Here is a 20,966-nt window from a genome sequence, read left to right as displayed (position 1 = left end):
TTAATTTTTATACTTAGTTTATATAAAATTATTTTTATAAAAAACACTTTGTATAATATAAAAATAGTGTATTTTCAATATTTAGTTGCGATGAGGCAATAATTTATTTTTTAGAAATAGATAATACTGGGTGATTTGTAAGTGATTAAAAATAAAACATTTCTGACAACAGTCTCCAACTGGCTTGAGGTTTCAGAAGAAATCACAGAAAAGAATGAACATCATACTGGATATGATCTTGATTTTGGTAGCATTGTGCATTATAGTCCTGTAGACCGAGTAATTGGTTTAATTCAGGAGAATTAAAAGTTTCTGAAAACAATGGGAAATCAGAGGTGGCAACAATTTTGATTTTTCATGGAGTAGGAAAAAGGGAGGGAGGGAAAGGGGGAGAGGGAAACTATCTTATATTAGTCTTTCATTTAGGTTGTTGTGAATATTAAAATGATTTTTATTAAATTCTAGTAAATACTTTGTATTTAAATATTATTTGGTATTTGCATGATCATTTTTAATTCTAGTGGAAGTTTCATGAGGATTAATGGTTAATTATATCGCCTGGTATGAAGTATTTGTGGCAGTATCTTGTTCAGAAAGCAAAATGTTAGATATCGTTGTATTTAATTTTTGATATTAAATTGATGATATTTAATTATTTTGTCCATTCAGGAGGAAAACATTAGATGACATCATTACATTTATTTACCTGATTATGACATATATGTTTTTATATTTGAATAGCTATCCAAATGTCCAGTCACTCATATATTTACTTATCTGGGTAATAGTTTATGATAAATAGAAAAATAATGCTAGCTTTTTTTCCCTTTGTGAAGGAAGGGGGAGAAAATTTTCAAAATTATTTTATGATTCAGAATAGTTTCCTACTTAACTGTAAAATAACGCTTATTTACAAACTTCCAATTTTAAAAATCTCAAGTACTGAGGACTTTTCACTTGAGTTGTAATTTGTTTTGACAAATGAATAATTTTATTATTTGACCTAGAAGACAAAACTAAAGTAATATGTTTCCTTGTGATTATTATATAATTTGCAATCTAAAATGTGTGAAGATAGAAAGTAAAACAATATTTTGAGGATTATGGTATTTGAATCATTCAGTTTTTTTCTTTGTATAACTTAGAATTGCTTTAATATAGGTAAAGATAAGTCATTTGATGGTTTAAAAAACAGGTTGTTTTCTCTCTTCTTCACAAATAACCCAGGTGAAATTAGTGAATATTAGAAATGATGACATAACAGACGGAAATCCCAAATTGACTTTGGGATTAATATGGACAATAATTTTGCACTTTCAGGTAAGCTTAATTTTCCTTGATTGTCATTTCTTTTAGCTTCTTTTTGCTAGTTTTCAGATTGTTCACCTCAAAAGTGAATTACACATACATATACTATGGGAGGAAATAAATTTTAGGTTTCTTTTCTTAAACAATATATTTGTATTACTCCTTTCAAGTAGCTACTTATGAGTCTGGTGCTCCATTTCCTGTTGTTGATAACCTTGACTGTCGTTAGGACAACACTCGTAATCTCACAGTTGGAAGACAAGATTCTTTTTAATTGAATACGAACACTTTTTTTTATTTATTGGAAGTATTACCTGACTTAGATATATGAAAATTTTATTACTCAATCCTTAATTTAGAATGGTTTCCATTGATGTTATGGCTTCCCAACTATGCAAACTATTTTCTTTTATTGATAGACACTAGATGGCAGTATAAACATGATAAAGAGATCTCCTGAATTAGTATTCCTGTTTTTCTATAGAACTACACTTTTTCAAATGAGACTTTAGGAGAGTAAATGCAAATAAATAAAAATTGATCAGCAATGAATTATTCTCTAATAAACTCATGCCAGTTGAGGGTTGCTTTTGATTTTTAGTTTTTGTAAAATGGTACATTTTGACAAAACCATCTTCATTCAAAAAGCAGAGCCCTAATTTTGGAACTTGCTGTAGTTCAGTGATGCCGTGGCCGCTCACAGGGTGTTCTGTGTGCAGCAGAGCCTGACCCACAGCAGGCATGCGACACCCCTCACTGACTGACTGCCGTGCAGCTGGGCCTTGAAAGGGGGAGAGATAGATAACTTGCCAGCTTCAGAAAGGAGCTGGAATTTTAAACCAGATTTTGAGAGGAGTTTGATTTATTTTTTCTTTCTAAAATTTGATTGGGGGCCCTGGCCAAGTGGCTAACAAAATTGGTTGGAATATTGTCCTGTTCACCAAAAGGTGGTGGGTTCGATCCCTGGTTGGGGCGTGGACAGGAGGCAGCTAGTTGATGTTTTATTCTCTCTCTCCCCCTTCCTTAGGTGAGGATTTTAAAAAGCAACTGACTGGGGTATAGGATTTGTAGGGGAATGGTGGAAAATAATGTACTTGGGACTCACTGGGGAATAGGGAAAATATGACAGGTATAGAGAGTTAGAGGAATTAGAGTCTAGGTAAGTTCCAGGTTTTGAACAGGCAGCTGAGCAAAGATGTAGCAACCAGAAAGCAGAAGGGCAGACTCAGGTGCCAGGAGACCCAGGTAACCAACCAGGTGTCAGGCCTCCAGACTACAGGGAAGCTAATATAGGTGAATACTCACTCAGCTGGGTATTGATGTCAGGGAGATCCAGAAACAGGAACCGGGGGCAGGACCCTCAAAGCCTGTGAGTTTACGTTTTTAGAGGACCCCATCCTTATGGGACCCAGAGCACTGAGCGTTAAACCAAGACAGGGATTTGGGCATGGAGCCAGACCTTGTTACCAGAATTGGGTAAAGACTGAGTAGAACTGGCCAGAAGCTGATTTCATATGGAGTTCTTTGGCCACTTTCTCAGGGATTCTTTAGCCCTAAGTGGTTTAGGTACCTCAACTTTTAGTAGAGTTGAAACTGCAAGAACCCCACTTTGGAGGGTTAGAGGCCTATTGGGACAGGGAGCCAAATCACATCATTACCGTTACCGACAGAACTGGTAAGACAGGCTGTGTCTGGGTTTTGAATTTCAGAGTAAGAAGCCCTGTGGGGCAGAGGGAAACCCCTCAGGTTTTGGAGGGAGGAAGAGCTGAGTTTCATTATGGGCTCTTTTATGTGCGGCTGTGCTGGCACTGAATGAACCACTTACTCATTCTGCACCTGAAAAGTGGTGTTTTTAGGAAACTCTCCATGTCAGTTCTGTGTAAAATAATTGAAATGAGCAGAATCCACAGTCAGGGAGATAATGGAAGAAGTTGAGGTGTTGATCTCTGGGTAAAGTGATAAAGGCCAAGACTCAGGTGGGGATGAACAATTGAATCCAAGAGATGACATTTTGAAGGAAGAAAGAAAGGAACTTGGTGATAGTGAATAGAAGGTGAAGGAGAGGGAGCAAAGGTGATGACTGTAAACTTTCAGCCTGGGAGGTAAAAACCAACTGACCAACCAAGAAAAAACCAAACTATTGAGAGAAATGGGGATGATGGTAAGGGCAAAACTAAAGATCTTGGCAGGTTCGATGGCATGGTGGGACATCCTGTCCATTTGTCTGCTCAGCAGTGGGAGATCTGTGAGCAGAGCAGAGCTGAGAAGTCAAAGGTACAGATAAACTTGGAAGTTACCAGTATACAAGTGGCCATTGAATCTGTCAGAGACAAGGGATCTTTAGGGGATCTAAGAGATGCGCATACATGGAGAAGAGCCTAGAGCAAAGGACAGCACTTTGGGGGAGGGCTCATGATTAGGGGTGCAGGAGGAAGAAGATCCATTTGGGGAAACAAAAAGAACGTTTGATGAGATGGGTGAAACGACAAGGATGTGTAATACTGATGAAATCAAGGGAAGAGAATTTCAGGTGGAAAGGCATAGTGAGCAGTATGAAATGCTACTAGCGAGCATGAGAAATTTAAGACTGAATACAGGTTAAGAATTTGTATACAAGGAAGACATTAGAGACCATGGAGAAAATACTTCCACGCTCCTGGGAGCAGAAACCAGAAAATACAACAGACCAAAATATGAGTAAATGATTGTGAATTAGAAGTAGTATGTTTAGACCGTAAGTCTGAGAAAACTTAAGTGAAATATCATTCAGAAAAAGAACAATGTATTAAGAAAGTTCTTTGGGGTTCAGGTGTTTTTGGAGAAGAGAGGAGGACCAGCTACAGAAGAACCAAGAGAAGTTTTGATTCTAATATGATCTGTTAGGACCACTGTGTTTTAGCACCTGAATTAGAAGATAATGACTGTTGCATTATCAACAATATTTAAAAATTAGACCAAGACCTATTTAAATGAAACACATCAATGTTTCAGTAAAACAGAAATGTTCCTTTATTTAGATGAAATGCCATTTTTTTAGTACTATGATAATTTAATATTAGAACGATTTTACTGGTCATGCCAAGATACAAGGCTATTTATAGTAGTGGCAGTCATTCAAAGTGACTGGGCTTAGTTTTTTTTCTTCTTTCTCTCTGTACTTTATATAAGTAAGGGAAGTAGTTTCAGAAGACCAGTTTATTTTAAACTATCTGTTGAGAGCATCACACATTGAATCTATTTTCTAATCAGCCTGGTGGAAGGTGAGCAGTATCAACACAGCACTCCTGTATCATTAGCTACCATATGCTAGATCTGGAGGTACTAAAATGATGAAATATGTAATTCTGTCTATTGGGAGAATGTTCATAAAACTGAGTATAATCTAGGGGAGTAAATTTATTGTGATATAAATACAAATAGGGATGTAGAGGAAGGAGTCTCCTTCCTAGTAGTAGGATCAGGAAGGCCTTAGAGAGTAAGGGAAATTTTCACTGATATTACAGATTGGCTTTGCAAGGTGATGGCCATCTACCAAGCACAGGGTAAAGCTGGGCCATTACTGAGGCAGGGAGTGCTGTGCAATGGTCTGAGCCTGGACAGCTGTTCTGTGTGGCAGGGTTGGGGGTGGGGCAGGTGGTGTGCAAATCACTGGCTGCACCTCCATTGTGTGGGTGCGGATGCCAGCCGTTCTGCTTTTACATTCTCTTGGAAAATGTTTAATTGCCATTGAAGATACTGAAAATCAAATAAAAAAATGAACAACAAAAAAACAAATCAGAGGCTTTATTTTTGCCAGCTTGTCTTCTGGGATATTCACTTTTTGCCATGGAAGTTGGTTTAATTTTCTCTTTAAATGGTCATGGAAAAGCTCACCATGTAGGCCTGTTATTGAGAAATATTGACAATGTTGCTAACCTGACTCTTTAACTATATTCGTATTTAGAAAAACCCAACGAGTTTCATCTTTTAATCAGTCCAAACATTACATAGAAAAAAGCAATTAGCAATTTATTTTTATTAGATGATTTCTGCTTACGTGTAGGTCCAGCCATGCTGTACTGATTTCCTTTTTGCCCTAGCTATGACTCAGTGTTAGAAATATGCACACCTTAGATAATCAGGTTCCATGCTGGCTCATTATTTTTATAGCAAGGCCCTAGAAAAACTATATAATATTTAACTAAGGTACAATTGTAAAAGTTACATATAAAGTTTAACTGCCTTAATTCATGTAAGAGAACACGCAAGTGTTTCTTTTGGCTGAGTGTTCCATGCTTTAAATCGTAAAATTTATCAATTTGCTTACATGAAAATCCTAATGAGCACATAATGGAAATGGCTAGGAAAAACATTTCAAACAATTTTGAAAAATTGGTTTTAGAAACAATCTTAATAGAGTATTTTAGGCATTATGCATTTATTATATCTCCTTCAGCTGTTAAATTGTCCTGTTACTTTTTTTATGGCTGTTTTGAATACAACTCCTAGTGTACTTTACAGAGATTTTTGAGTTCTCTTTTCAACTACCAAAATTAAGTTAAATAGCAGAGACTCTCTGAAATGAAATTTGAAAGGCACTTTGAAATGGAATGTGAAAGGCACTTTGGTAAATGTCTCCTCACTATATTTGCTTTCTGTTTGCGCTCACATGTGTTGAATCACAAATAGTTTCAAAGGTTAACGCAAACTGTGGTGGCGTAGCTGCACTTCAGAAAACTGAAAGTTACGGTGAGGGTCAGAACCTCCTTGTATGACAAAGCTAAGGGTTTGCCGGGCAGGCTCATCAGTGCTGCAGTTTGACAGTGAGCAGTGATGTTTGTCTAAGAGGATTGGTGGCCAGAAATAAGTCACACTGTCTAATGAGACACAGGGACACAGCCGGGCAGGATGCCATGGCATTTCTTGCGTGCGCCTTTCTCATAAGCAAAATGGCCTCATGCTGAAGAGGGTGGTCACACAGTCTGAGGAATTACAGGTCAAAGTGGAATTTTGGGATTTAATGGAGAAGATCTGAGTAAGCCCTGGATTTGGAAATGAGTGAATCTGTGGAGCTGTGATCTCTCCCGCAAATCCAATGGGGAATGTCTGTGGATGTGTAAGAGCTGAGAAAGAAGAACAATATTTAGATCCTGCCAAAACTCCTTTGAGCCCTGAAAAATATTCTCCCGGAAGAAAATATTTCAGAAGAAAACCAATCAAGAAAATTGTAAAGGACACAGAGCCTGGAGAGCCCAACAATGAAAATGAGGGAAAGAAGAAGAGCAGCATTCAGCTCTCAAGAGAACAGCCAGCTCTTTTATCCAGGGGACTGGCACGGGAAGAATCTATTGCCCCAGACCTCACACTGGAAGATGGTATTCGGGAGGAGAAGGCAGAAGTGGTAGCCGACAGTGTTAAGCAGAAACTTTTGCCGAGTGCTGTGAGCAGCTGGCCTTACCGTGTGAACATTTCCCCTGCTGAAGGCAGTGAAACAGAAGTAAAAGTTAGTGAGCTGGATGAAAGGATTTCAGAAAAAGACAGCACTCCATATTGTACAAAGAGGAAGAAGCATGTAGATGATGTCAACACAAGAGAAATAACATTCCAGAGCAAAACTGATGTTTTTTCTTTCCGAAAGGCAGCCAGCGTCAGTTCCACTCACAGTGGTACAGAGAGATCACTTGAAAAAAGTGAGTTCTCTGAAGACCCATCAAAAAATTTCAGTAGTGGTCAAGAAAAGCAAAACACTGAGAGATTTTATCCTTATGAAATACACCATTTTCAGCTTGAAAAAAAAAGATGTCATTCCCTCTGTACTAATGTGCCCTCTACTTCCAAGGACACAAATGAAAATGAGGTAAGTGAGATGTGGCGCCTGAGTTTAAGGTGTAAGTACGTTCTCCAGGTGCTCACATCTGACTGTGGTTCCCCCTATTTGTTTTTCTTTAAGTTATTTCCATATTAGTTTATGTGAAAGCTGTAGAGTTCTTGGTGCATTTAATTTGTAGCTGTAGGTTTGATTTTTATGGTTTTATTTCTTGTGACATCACTTTCTCTAATCACACTTTAACTTCAAAAGCCCATACATTTTTGTTATTGTTGGATTGCCTCTTTAAGAGAATGTGCATCTTTTTAATTTCTTTAGTTCATGTTTCTTCACTTTTCCCATTGAGTAGCCTTTGGAAACTTAGCAATACTGTAGGCAAAAATTAAATCAGAAAGTGGTCATGATGGGACAAGAGCTTCATGACAAATGCAGGGAGGATAGAATCCCATGATTAGTAGTGACTTGCTGATCGATAAGTTTGGAGCCAAAGTCTAGTTCTCTATCAGTTTTCATATACGGAAACACTCATATCTTGCTTTCAAGTCTCCGCAAGTGTGTATGTTGGGGGCGAGGGGTGCAGATGTAATTGCCCTGATCTATTCTGTGTTTTTGTTATGAGTTATTCCCTGATCCTAGTCTAAAATCAGAATCATTTGGGCAGCATGTCCTAGGAATTTGAATACGACACAGACTGCCAGGACGTTGAGATCTTTATTCCTAACACTGATCTTTAGCTTTAGACAAGTTACTTCTCTAGGGTTTTTAGTTTTCTTTAAAATGTAAGTGAATATGTTTTATTTGACAGAGAAGTACATTTCCCAAGCAACCTCCTCTATCTGTTACCGGTTGGGATTCGATGGCTTTTTTTTTAAAAGCTATTTCTAACTTTGTCTTTTAACATAAATTCTGGACGTGAGTGGTACATGTGATGTTAAACATTCTTGGCCAGGTCGTTGCATCATGGGGCAGAGGTCAATTGCATGGTGACAGGATGAGGCTGTTATTAGGGCTAGTGTGCACAATCATCATCGGCCTTAGCCTCGGGTTCTCCTGAGCTGTTCCTGTTTATATATACCGCCACACCTTGCCAATATTATGTCATCAACTCTATTTACATTTTACAGTGGCTGCGTTTTACAAAGGAAGCATCCAGGCTATGTCATTATCTGTGTAGGTCTAGCATGAAGGTCAGTGCGAGAGGAAGCGACTTGGCTGCCACATGTTTATGAATGGAACCACTTGGTTTGCTCACATATGTTTTCCAACTGTTTTTTTTTTCTTTGCATAATTTGGATTCAAGTAAGGCTTACGTGTTTTCATTAATGGAAACTCTTAAAATCTGTTTCCTCATGGTATATAAGCCCCCTTTTCCTTTCTAATTGTGTATCTAATAATTTTTGAAACTTCAATGAAAAGTGCATGTGAAAATATGTCATAAACCTGCCATTAAAATTTGTAAAATAATCGTGATATTGATGTACTTAACAAAGCCTCACACATTTTAGGTAAAAGGTGAGCAGGATAGTTTTTATTTACCTGAGGAGTTTGATGTCTACTTCCCTGTAGTCCAGATAAAGACAGTGTATTCAGTGCTGCACAGAGTCAGAACCAATAGCTTAGCTACTGCACTTAGGACATTCTTCCTGTTAACTTTGAGGTATTTGACTCTGTTTGCTTCATTACCTTCCTTTTGAACTTTGCACAGAACTCTTTATTTTGCATTAGAGTTTACATTCTTCATTGGAGAATTAGATGCAAATGAGAGCTTTTAGCCCTTGATCAGTATTACATCCCAGAAATGGGCCATAGCCCCTATTCTTTGTACTTACTCCTTCAAGAATGTTTTCATATCCTCTCTATTTGATCCATTCTTACTCTGAGACATTTGTATGCAGGATTGGGCTTTATGACTTTTGAGTTTACTTCCAAATAAAGTAGTAAAACAAGTCTTTGAACTTTTCTTAACTTTCTTGATCCTGTGAAATTTGTCTGTCTTAGTATAGGTGACCAGCCTGTGTCCTCTTTAAATCACCTTACTTGCAGTCACATGCTGACCTAGAGTGGCCTTCCACGTTCAGGAGTTCTATGGAGGTGGCTCAGCCAGCCCCTCATTCAGTGCCTAAATAATAGAAACTCATAGTATACCTTTACTAGGATAAGGAGGTATAAATTTAAAAAAAAGAAAGAAATACCTTAGATTTTTACATTGCTTTAGAATTGAAAAAATGCTTTTGGCCACGTGTTTTTGGATCATCGTAACAACTGCATGAAATAGGCAAAATATTCAGTTTTTCTTTATGGAATGAGGAAATAAAAACTCCAAGAGGTTAAATAATGTCCTTAAAGCAACACTGTAAGTGGCATTAGCTGAGTTAAACTGTGTTACTGCATCCCATTTTGATTAATTGTCAAAGTTCTGAAAGGGATTGATGTGAGTCAGAGCAGGGGTGGATGTTTAGAGGAATACATATTCATCTCTGAAGGGTGAGTATTATAAACAGAGGTGGCAAGGGTGGGCCATGATTGGGGGCAGGGAGCAATGAGCTCACTGTCTATACCTTCCCAGACTCCCTTATTTGTCTAAACTTACGTGCTTTCTGTACCTTACGACAGTCTCTGACCTTTGCACGTGAGCTTTTCCCACAGAGCATTCTTTTTAAAATCTCACCTCATTCCAGTCTTTAGATTGATCTCAGCAAAAGTGGTTGTTGTCTCTGTTTATAGGCTATTGGTTCTGTAACTGACCACATGTAAATGTCACCTGAGGAGCTTTAAAGCATATAGATGCCTGTTGTCACTCCAGTGATTATAATGTCATAGAGCAGGTGGGGCTCCGCAGGTGATTCTAATGGTCATGACTATGGATAGGGAGCATGTGGCCCTTCTCATCCTGTAGCAGTGCTTCTCAAAATGTGACCCCAGAGTCCTTGCAGTAGAATCACCTGGGATGTGTGTGAAAACACCTTACCCCAGATTTAATTCGATGAGAATATCTTCTAGTGGGGCAAGAGAGAGCACTGCACATGTTTCAGGCACCCTCCCACATGTTTCTTAAAAACACTAAATTTTGAGAACCAGTATCACTCGAGCTCAGCATTTGCCATTCTTTTCTTCTCAACGTGGGTTTTCTGATAAGCAATGTGGATTATGGGCTGGAAGGCTGGAGGTGTGAGTTCTAGTCGAGCTTTGCTTCCAGAGAGCTGTGTGACTTCAACAATCTTCTTCATTTCTCTAGGTCTCTGGTTTATTTTCTAGAAAGAAAGGATATTGGACTAGACCATGATACTAGTCTTAATAATAATGGAATTTGTTGTATCCTACTGTATAACAGACACTCTACCATTCTGTTATTTAATCTTCAGAGTGAGCCAAGGAAATGGTTCTGTTATTAGCTCCATTTTACAGAGGAGTCAACCAGTAAGTGGAAGAGTTTAGATTTCACCCCAAATTATCTACTAAACTGAACATTTAACTGACACAGTTTTTCCACATATAGTCAGTTTAAAATTTCTATGAATCCATGTATTTGTATGCATAGGTTTTTGTTTGTTTTGTGTTCTCACTTCCTCCTCCATCCCTCCCTTTTTTAATTTCTCTACCAAATATTCATTATTTACTTGTTATATACTGAACCAAAAGTTGTTACTCTGGGAGAAATAAAATATAGCTCTTTTCTGCATGTATTACACCCCATTGTTTGTTCATAACAAATGATGACCATGGCTGTAAACTGAGTCACCTGAAAGTTAAGCTTCTAAGATGATGATCATGAATGATTTTAACTCCCCCGACCATACTGTGTAGCTGTAATGAAAACTGAACTATCCTTGTACTCCTTTTATCCTTCGGTGAATTGACAACGGATAGCACAGAGACCTAAGTAGGAAAGAAGCGAAGAAGAGAAGGAGGAGTATGGACATTGTACTAATTATGTTCTCAGTGTCTGAATAATGAAGGGTTGAATATACTTATCAATTGACTTTTACATTATAGACACTTAAAAAATTGAGAACATCTCCACATTTGAGAATACATTAATATTCAAGTTCACTGAAATGTAATACTCATTTTTTTCTTTAACAAAGTCCTTTATGAAGGTTAGGCTACAGAATCTTAGAATTCAGGGACTATGATAAAATCTAAATGTTTCACCTTTCATATGGTATCATTCCTCTACAGATCTTGAAAGCAAAGGTCATTTGAGTTACGGTTGACTAACTCATTTTTTTTCAAATATTTCATCTTTTTAGAGAAAATGCATTTTTTACTATTTCTAGTCATTTGGATTTCATAACTAGTTGGTGAAAAATTTAGTTATAAAATGATTGCATGGATTTTGGGTCTCTGTCAGTATTATAATGCCTCATCTTTTCAGTTAAATGAAGGACATACAGAAGTTTAAAATCCTTTGCTATACAAGAATAATTATGTCTATGGTTAGTTTTCCCTGTATATGAATAAGAAATAAATGAGCATTTGCTAAAGGCAGCCATCAGTTCAGGGCATTAGCACTTGAAGCCTCTCAACCTTTTGCTTTTATCCTCCATTTAATTCTATTTAACTCTAAGGCAGCCGTTAACCAAACACAATTTTCAAAGTATTTTTGCCATCTTTATGTGAAAAATATTTTGTGGGGCATTTTCACACATTTCTTAAACTTGGAAACAGACACTAAAAATGTGTTGATTACATTTGTTTCTGCCAAAATAGTTCAAACATCTTTGAAGAGATTGTCTTTGGAAGCAAACATCTTGGCTTGGAAATTCTGCCTGTGTTGACAAAGTCAATATGGAACTTGTTTTTGCCTGACTACAGTGTCAAGTATTGTGAATAGAAGAGTTGAAGCAACAATATTCCTCCTGGTACACAGTTACCCTCACTCAATAGAGGGCAGGCACTGTACTGAACCCTGTGGGCATGTTGTCTGAGTCTCTCAGCATCTTTGAGGAGGTACTTCACATGAGAGGAAACTGAGGTCCATGAAAGTCACAGGGTTGGAAAGCGGTGTAGTTAAGAGTTGAACACAGGTCACCACCCTTCACAGCTCTGTGCCAGTCTTCCACGTTAAACTTCTACTCTTGGAATGACTATGTTAAGAGACTCCTGAAATAGAGGAATCTTGAGATCCACCTTTTCCAACCTGCTGCTTTCATTCTCATTAATACCTAAAGTTTCTCAAATCGTATAAATTCTTTTTTTAATTTTAACAAAATATAAAAAGAATTGAATTTCCTTTCATAATGCTCTTATGTCCAATTCCCTAAACCAGTAGAGATTTTGTGTTTTGTAGGGAAAAACAGTGAACTAGCTATCAGTTCTTTATCTACTGTGTGTCCTTTAAATCAGTGTTTGCTCCTGTAAAATGAGATGGTTCATGAATAGATAGCGTTCCTTATGGAATACTGTAGGGAGTCACTATAGATTTGGAATAGTAGCAGAAAGAGTACTTATGAGATCTTGAGTCAGAAGACTTAAGTTTAATCCAAATCTTACTTTCCACATCTGTAAAATAAGGTGTTTCTTCTTTTGAAGATTAAATGAGGTGATATATTTGAAGAAGACTTAGTAGACTGTCAACATTTTATGAATTTTATCATATTAATATCTTCTGCTCTTGTGAAAAAGAGAAAGCCTTTTGTAACTGCCTACTGAGTGGAAGAACTGTATACATTTTCAAAACTTTCAACAGCACTACTTGCTGTCCGTTGGACAAAAAGCGTTGTGCGTAGGCAGAGCGGGCTGCCTCCTGTTGCCCCCAGCTCCACTCGTCCTCTCACTGTTTCTTCAGCAGATATTTACTGAGTACCTACTATGTGTCAGACGTTATATTCCTCTAATTCCATAATTTGCTTGAAATTTCGTCCACCTATTAGAAAAGACATAGCCAGTGGGAGGAACCAATTTTTGAAGTTAACATTGGTTATTTATATCTGAGTACAGATACATTTCAAAGGCATTATTGATAATAGCTCTGGTATGAAAGAAGAGGAAAAGGTAATGCCAGGGGCAAAGTGCTCTTTTGTGGGAGTAAAGGCTGTCAGTTAAGGCAGAGTGCCTGGTCTAGTGAGGAAAGTTTCTGTGAACCCTGATGTTCCCACGGTGTATCTTCCCCTGAACATGTGTGGTGTCGTGTGTATCAGCGGCTTTACCAGTGTGGAGACTGATAGCTCCAGTGAGAAGGGCCTTGACTATCAGGGGCTGAGGGGAAGCTAGGCGGTGCCCTTTGTGACCTATGTGTGTGAAGCCATTTTCCCCGTGGTCAGTGCCCTGAGAGGAAGCACCCGCTGTGGCTACTGACACAGAGGACAAATTAGTCTGAGTGGTTAGCATAAGTTTCTTTTTTAAATATGCAGGAGAAAGATCACTCTCTTCTTGCAGATTCTGAACTGGAATTTCAGAGACCTAAGGCAAGGCAATGCCCTAGTCCTCCTGCTTGTGTGCTGTGAGACCCTGGACAAGCTGTAGCCCCCCTTTCAGCCTAGGCTCATTCACCAGTGGGACTCGGGAGTTCACCAAATGGCTCTGAGGTTTTTTGGTGTGAGTTCCCCTGGTTCCTTAATGCTTACTATATTTATGGCCTGCTTAAAACTAAATATCTTAGTTTTCCTAACTTTAGATATATTTCTCAATGTCACACATAAATTATTTGTTTGTTTGTTTGTTTGTTTATTTAAATTTCTTGTGGTAACATTGGTTACAATTCTATAATGTACTACCTGCATATTGCACCGTGTGCTTACCACCCAAAGTCTAATCTTTCATCACCATACATTTGACCTCCTATACCCTCTTCATTCTCTCCCCACCCTCTCTACTTCTGGGATTCACCCTACTGTTGTCTGTGTTTATGAGTTTGTTTGTTTTGTTTGTTCATTTGCTGCTTTCTATTTAAATCCATCCCTCCAATGAGTGAAATCATATGGTCCCTGTCCTCTCCCGTATGACTTAACTTCAGTTAGCATGATACTCAAATAGTAAAGTTGATTTAAATGTTTTATTCTTTTCAATACATTATTATTATTAAAAAACTTAAAAACCAAAAGTTTTATTGTTTGCCTTACATAGAATAATGAAATGCATACATTTTAAAAAATGTGCATTACCTTTTAGGGAGTCTCTGACTCAGTTTTGGAAGTTGACTGTTCTTGTGTACTCAGTGCATACCAGAACCATGACAACATCAGTAAAAATAGGGCGTTCCTGTCGTCCAGTTGTCTGGTGCCATTGACTTTGCTCAAAGGACTTTCACATTTACAGCCTCAGCTGACCAACACAGTGAGGCTATTGCAATCCCTTCAGCAGTAAGTGGGTCACCTGGCAATGAGCTGGGCATGAAGGCAGATTGTGCAATGAGATGGGACGTGCTGGCTGGATTTCTTTCATTGGAAAAACATTTTGAGGTTCCGTAGTGTCTCAAATGTATAAAAACTGCTTTAGATAAATGATTCAGGTGCAGCTTAGGTTCACTACTTGACATTGGGTTCTCACTGAGTAGTCTCTGGGCTTGTGCCCTCTGCTGGGCACTTTATGTAGTGGTCAGGGTGTTCTGTTATTTTGGAAAGGGAGGCTAATTGGAAACCATTTATTTTTTCTAAGGTGACAAGGTTTATATGACATTCATACCAAATGAAAACTGGAAATGTGTCCCTCCCTCTTTATGTTCCCCTCTTATTTAGCAGGTAGTTAACCCATGTCATGTTGGGCAGAGTATGGGGAGAATGTTCCAAGGGGAGTAGTGACTAGAACAGAAGACTGTAAGAGAGAGGGAGCATGTAGTTCACATGGTTTGAAGTTTATATGGTTTGATCATAGAATAGAAAGAGAATGTCTTGAGTCTGGAAAGATCAGCCAAGACTGAACTTGGTTACTGTGCCTGTGGAGTAAAGAACCACCTGAACTGGGAAGTGAGAATAGGGCAAGACTCGGTGCAGTGATACTAGCTAGAAGACTGCTACTGGTCTAGACACTGAGGCTTATTAGTTCCAGAGGAAGGTGCAAGCTCCCTTTTCACCAAATGTCATTCTAGGCCTGTTATGACTGTGTCGTGAAAGACGACATTTTCTCCTGTGCCCGACCCCAGAGCCTCTCCCATAGCCCCCGTACCTTCTTCTTTTAGTTCCGGTTACTAGGGTTTCAATTATTGAGTGTTGTCAGAGCTCTGCCAAGAGGGAGAAGGGAAAATGTACAGTAAAATACTGTTGTTCTGTGTCAGGGTAGAGGCATTGCGGGAAAGGATAATGTAGGAAAGGGCATGAGGTTTTTTGGTTCTTGGTAGCATGATTTTTTAGGCTGAGTTAAGTTTTCAGTTTTTTTTTAGTTTTAGTTTTGGACCTTGCTTATATGGAGTGAAAAGGTAAAACAGAAACAGTGAATTCTTTGTTCTTAAGGCTCAGAATCCTGAACTATAAAAAATGACTTTATGTATTGAGTGTCTGGATTGTTTTTTGTGCTCTGAAGGGCTCAACATAATTTCTTCAAAAATGTAGCCACCAGCCAAGTTTCCAGTTCAGTGGGTTGAAGACCTCCTATCCAAATGGTTAGATTTTCTGAGCATTTGTTTTATTAACCACTAGGAATAATACTTTTGGAATTACATTTGGAGAACCTGCTTTCTAACATGACCAGACAGTTTTGTGAATGCCTAATGTTGAGTGTTTTTATAGCCCAGTACTGTTTTCTGTAAACCAGCTTTTGTCAGGGCTCTGGAAAATATTTGCCCTTGACATAAAAAGCTTGCAGTTTTTTTTTCCTAATTTAGGCTTGGACTATCTAAGAAGAGGAATACGCATAAGTAGACTGGTGGCAAAAACAAATTACCCTTCCTTGCTCTAGCCATGTAGTGGCATCACCCCATTCTGGGTTCTACAGTATAGGGAGAAATAACATTTCCTCTATAATTCAAGTGAAATTAAAATTTGGCCTTTCATGCATGTGATATGTATGTATAGCAAAAAGGTTATGAAGGTTGGGTGTTTTCCTGTTACTTTGCTGTAACCATTTTCATGTGGGACTTGAACTTATCTGATAATAATAAATAATAAAATATGATTACTTTGGCAGAATCTGTGATAATTTACTGAAATTTCACATTTAAAGCAAATAAGCCAGAAAAAGAATTCAGTGAACTTTCTTAGTTAAGTAAAAGAGGAAGCTCCTAAAGCAGACCAAAACATGACATTACCAATGGTGAGACAGTTCTAGAAGAAGATGGAAGCTTTGCTGACCAATATTATTCTAGACCTATCATAATTGTGTCCTCAAAGATACTATTGAAATTGCCATTGGAGTTCACTTGGTTCCTATGGTTGTATGGTTTTCTATAACACATCTTTATAGCCGAAAGTTTAAGGCAAGAGTAGAGAAGACATAGAGCTGCCTTGATCAGGACTGAGGCTTGGCTGGGTGGTTGCAGGGCAAGGAGGAAGGTGTGAGGGCATTGAGGATAATGATTGAGGTGACAGATCATGTAGTACAGGCCAGATAAAGAAGGACATAATGATGGAAGAGGACTCATAGACTGGGGCAAAATTTGGAAAGACAGGAAATCTGAGATGTTGGCAAAGCCCGATAATTGGTTTAGCAAGTGGTTAGAGAAGGAAAGTACTAGAAGAATGGAAAACTGCTATCAGAAGGTAAATATGTGAGCTGGACTTGTTCTGGTTCAAGATGCCGAGATCCAGGATGTGGTGTGTGAACAGCTAAAGTAGAGAGAAGCTCAAGGACTGTAAGGATGAGGTCCTAGTTGGAGAAAGGCACATACTCAGCCAGGTGCCAAACCTTTGGGATGTGGGGATCATTTCTGAGGAGAGGAAGAAGATGGTAGTGCAAGAGTGGCCTATGGTGTAAAAAATGGGTCTTCATACACATGACTAATGATTTGAAAACTACTGGCTTTGCATCACAGGGGAGTTAGAATACACTCGCCTTGTCTGTGGTACCTGAGACTTGAATTAATACAATGGGGGAGACTTGGAGTTCAGTATAAAGGTAGAAGCAGTGTAAAGTATTGAAGGTATAAGAGATTTTGTTTGCTATGAAATAAATGTTTCTGGAAAGTTTAGGAATGGTGGCATGCTGAGTCAGGAGAGATGCAGCATGAGAATAAGCTCAGTTACAGGAAGAACTTGAATTTGGGTGGTAGTCAACAATGACCTGGATGTGAGGCATGAGGGCTTCAAGTTTCCAAAAGGAACTCTGGTATAAAGTATTTCATTTGTTTTTGACTCTGGCTGACAGATTGCTGGTGAGAAGCTTTAAGCAGCAAATACTACAAATAAAAATGCAAACATTTATAGTTTTTGCATGCCACGCATTTTGTTAAACACTTGATGTAGATTATTCCACCTAATCTTTAGAACCACTCAATAAGTAGAAGTTATATGTTGTTATATAAAGTTTTAAAATGAGGAAATGGATTTTGGAGAGATTATGTGAATAGCTCGGGTTTATAATTTTAATTGGAAAGAAAGAAGTAAAACTGTCATTATTTATAGATGACATGATACTGTGTAGATAGGGAGAACCCTAAAGATTCCATCAAAAACTACTGGAGCTGATAAATGAATATAGTAAAGCAGCAGGATACAAAATGAATATTCAGAAATTGGTTGCATTTTTATACATTGATAACGAACTGTCAGAAAGAGAAACTAAAAACAATCCATTTAAAATTGCATCAAAAAAAAGTAAAATACTTAGGAATAAATTTAACCAAGGAGCTAAAACACCTCTAACATTGAAGATTATAAGACATTGAAGAAAGAAATTGACCCTGGCCAGTGTGGCTCAGTTGGTTGGAGCATTGTCTCATAAACTGAAATGTTGTAGGTTCGATTTCTGGTCAGGGCAGATGCCGAGGTTGTGGGTTTGGTCCTGGTCATGGTGCATATGAAAAGCAGCCAATTGATGCTTTTCTCTCACATCAATGTTTCTCTCCCTCTTTCTGTCTCCCCTTCTCTTGACATTAATAAGCATGTTCTTGGATGAAGATGAAAAAATGTACTTGCATGTAGGACAACTCAGAAAAGTAAATGAATGGATGGAATTTACTGTATGATAAAAATGCTATGCACACCATTTAAAAAAAGACAGAAAGTGAAGAAGATACAAATAAATGGAAGCACATACCATGCCCAGGGATAAGAAGAATTATTATTGTTAAGATGTCCATGCTACCCAGATTCAACACAATTCCTATCAAAATACCAATGGCACTTTTCACAAAACTAGAACAAATAATCCAAAAACTTATGTGGAACAACAAGAGATCCAGGATAGCCACAGAAATCTTGAGAAAGAAGAACAAAATTGGAGGTGTTACACACCCTGATACCAAACTATACTATAAAGCTATAGTAATCAAAACAGCATGGTACTGGCATAAAAAATAGACACATAGATTAAAGGAACAGAATAGAGAGCCTAGAAATAAACCCATGCCTATATGGTGAATTAATATATGATAAAGGGAACAAAAACATACAATGGGGTAAAGACAGTCTATTCAATAAATTGTGTTAGAAAAATTGGACAGATACATGCAAAAAAATGAAAGCAGATCACCAACTTACACCATACACAAGAATAAACTCAAAATGGATTAAAGATGTAAATGAAGATCCAAAATCATAAACTTGAAGAAAACGTAGGCAGTAAAATCTTTAACAATTCTCTTAGCAATATTTTTTCTTATATATCTTCTTGGGCAAGGGAAACAAAAGAAAAAAATAGAGAAATGGGACTACATCAAACTAAAAAGGTTTTGCACAGTAAAAGAAAACATTAGCAAAATGAAAAGACAACCTACTGAATGGGCGGAGATATTTGCCAGTGATACGTGTGGTAAAAGGAGTTACTGTTCAAAATGTACAAAGAACACATATGACTCAACATCAAAAAACCAAACAATCCAATTAAAAAGTGGGTAGAAGACTTGAATAAATACTTCAAAAAGTACAGGTGGCCAATAGACATATGAAAAAACACTCAACATCAGTAATTATTAGAGAAATGTAAATTAAAACCACAATAAGATAGCACCTCACACTTGTCAGAATGGCTGTCATCAATAAGTCAACAAACAACAAATGTTGGCGAGGATGTGGGGAAAAGAAAACCCTCATGCACTGTTGGTGGGAATGTGGATTGGTACAGGTGTGAATTACTACATGCCTTAGGAACTAGCAATTCCACTTCAGCATATATATTCAAAGAAACTTTAAAACACTAATTCAAAAGAATGTATGTACCTCTGTGTTCATTGCAGCGTTATTTACAATAGTCAAGATGTGGAAGCAGCCCAAGTGTCTTTCCATCAGTAGACGAGTGGATAAGATGTAAAGTATTACTGAGCCAAAAAAGAATGAAATCTCATCATTTGGGACAGCATGGGTGGACCTAGAGGGTATTATGTTAGGTGAGATAAGTCAGAAAAAGATAAATGCCATATGATTTCACTTATATGTGGAATCTATAGGACAAAATAAATGAACAAACAAAATAGAAACAGACTCATAGTTACAGAGAACAAGACTGATGGTTGCCAGAGGGGAGGGTGTTTGGGGGCTGGGTGAAAAAGGTGAAGAGATTAAGAAGTACAAATTGGTAGTTACAGAATAGTCATGGGGTGTAAAGTCCAGCATAGGGAATATCGGGGGGATCACTTTGTAAAGTACAGGATTGTTTAACCACTGTGCTATCCACCTGAAAGTAATAAAATAATGTTGAATGTAGAGTGTAATTGAAAACTAAAGTTACAAAATCTGTTAACTCTTGGAGAATGGGATGTGAACCCAGGCAGCAGGAATTGAAACCTTCCTCATCATCACTGTGCTGCCCCAGGATTTGACAAAAAGAGGCCTGATTACTTCTAGTGCCCAGCCTGACCGGTGATTATTGCTGGGGCATTCAGGCTGTCCTGCTGATTTTACATCGGGGTCATGAAGACAAGAGCAGGTTTACAATTTTTGCCATTAATTTCTTTTTCTTTTTCATTTTGGCTACATGGTGTCACCAACAGTTTGATATACTCTATAGATAGTGAATGATGGTACAATATATTAAAAAAATACCTTGCATGTCCACGTGGGGGTAATATCAGTTAATTGGAAACAGCAGGAGAAACTGAAAATAAGTTAATGTGTTAGTAATTGATATGTTGAAGTTTGGTTCATAATATGTTTGAGTATGGATTTTTAAATTATAGCCTTTTGAATAGTATATGCATGTGTAACACTGAAATTTTTGTGTATATTTAATCTATTGCCCATTATCTATTTGCCTGAAGTTTATCTATTAGAAAGAAACTTATTTAATAAGAATATGTGATTTTCTCTTGGTTGATGTTTAGACTATTTTCAGACTTGTAAACTTTTCCTCCTTTAACATCATTCCTGGGGTAAAATACTGTTTAGCACTTGAACCTATTAAACTTAAATTGGTACCTTGCAGTTGAAATTTACTGACTTCCCTTGTTACTAGGTAATTACTTTTTTGACTGCACTGGCCTGGACTGTTCCTGACCCAGGAGAAAATAGCCCCCCTCCCCCAGCTACCCCCTTTTTCTTTATATAGTTATGAATACCACCCATGTAGCTTCTTCTGCATTGCAAGGGTCCCCAAAGTAGTTAGTATTATAATTTGTAAAGGTAAAAAGGGACCTGTGAAATTTTACCTAGAGGTTTAATGTTTTCATTTACACAGTTTCCTAGGTTAGTTTCTCTGAACCCTTGTGTTTGTAGATTTTAATTATTTTAAGGCAGCAAGTTGAAAAGCTTTACCTTTTACTCCTCCTCACAGGAAGAGAATTGGGAGGACAGTGAAGCCAAGATTGTGCTCCTCCCTTTGTCAAAAA

At 37.7% G+C, this 20,966-nt stretch overlaps 1 protein-coding gene across 8 annotated transcripts in view; it reads left to right on the top strand.

Moving 5' to 3' along the window:
* Window positions 1-20,966, top strand: part of DST (dystonin) — a 435,502-nt gene that overhangs the window by 219,756 nt on the left and 194,780 nt on the right. For 7 of the 8 annotated variants that reach the window (XM_045843503.1, XM_045843510.1, XM_045843500.1 and 4 more), the window contains one exon: window positions 1,228-1,320. In XM_045843503.1, coding sequence (XP_045699459.1) covers window positions 1,228-1,320 — 93 coding nt within the window. Of the gene's footprint in view, window positions 1-1,227; window positions 1,321-6,055; window positions 7,145-20,966 lie in introns of those variants that run through there. The other variant, XM_045843498.1, reaches the window with a different exon arrangement.

The sequence above is a fragment of the Phyllostomus hastatus genome, unplaced genomic scaffold (assembly GCF_019186645.2).
Source record: "Phyllostomus hastatus isolate PE091 unplaced genomic scaffold, TTU_PhHast_1.1 phas_contig_40, whole genome shotgun sequence".
Taxonomy (NCBI): domain Eukaryota; kingdom Metazoa; phylum Chordata; class Mammalia; order Chiroptera; family Phyllostomidae; genus Phyllostomus; species Phyllostomus hastatus.
This window is presented reverse-complemented; position numbering and strand designations above follow the sequence as displayed.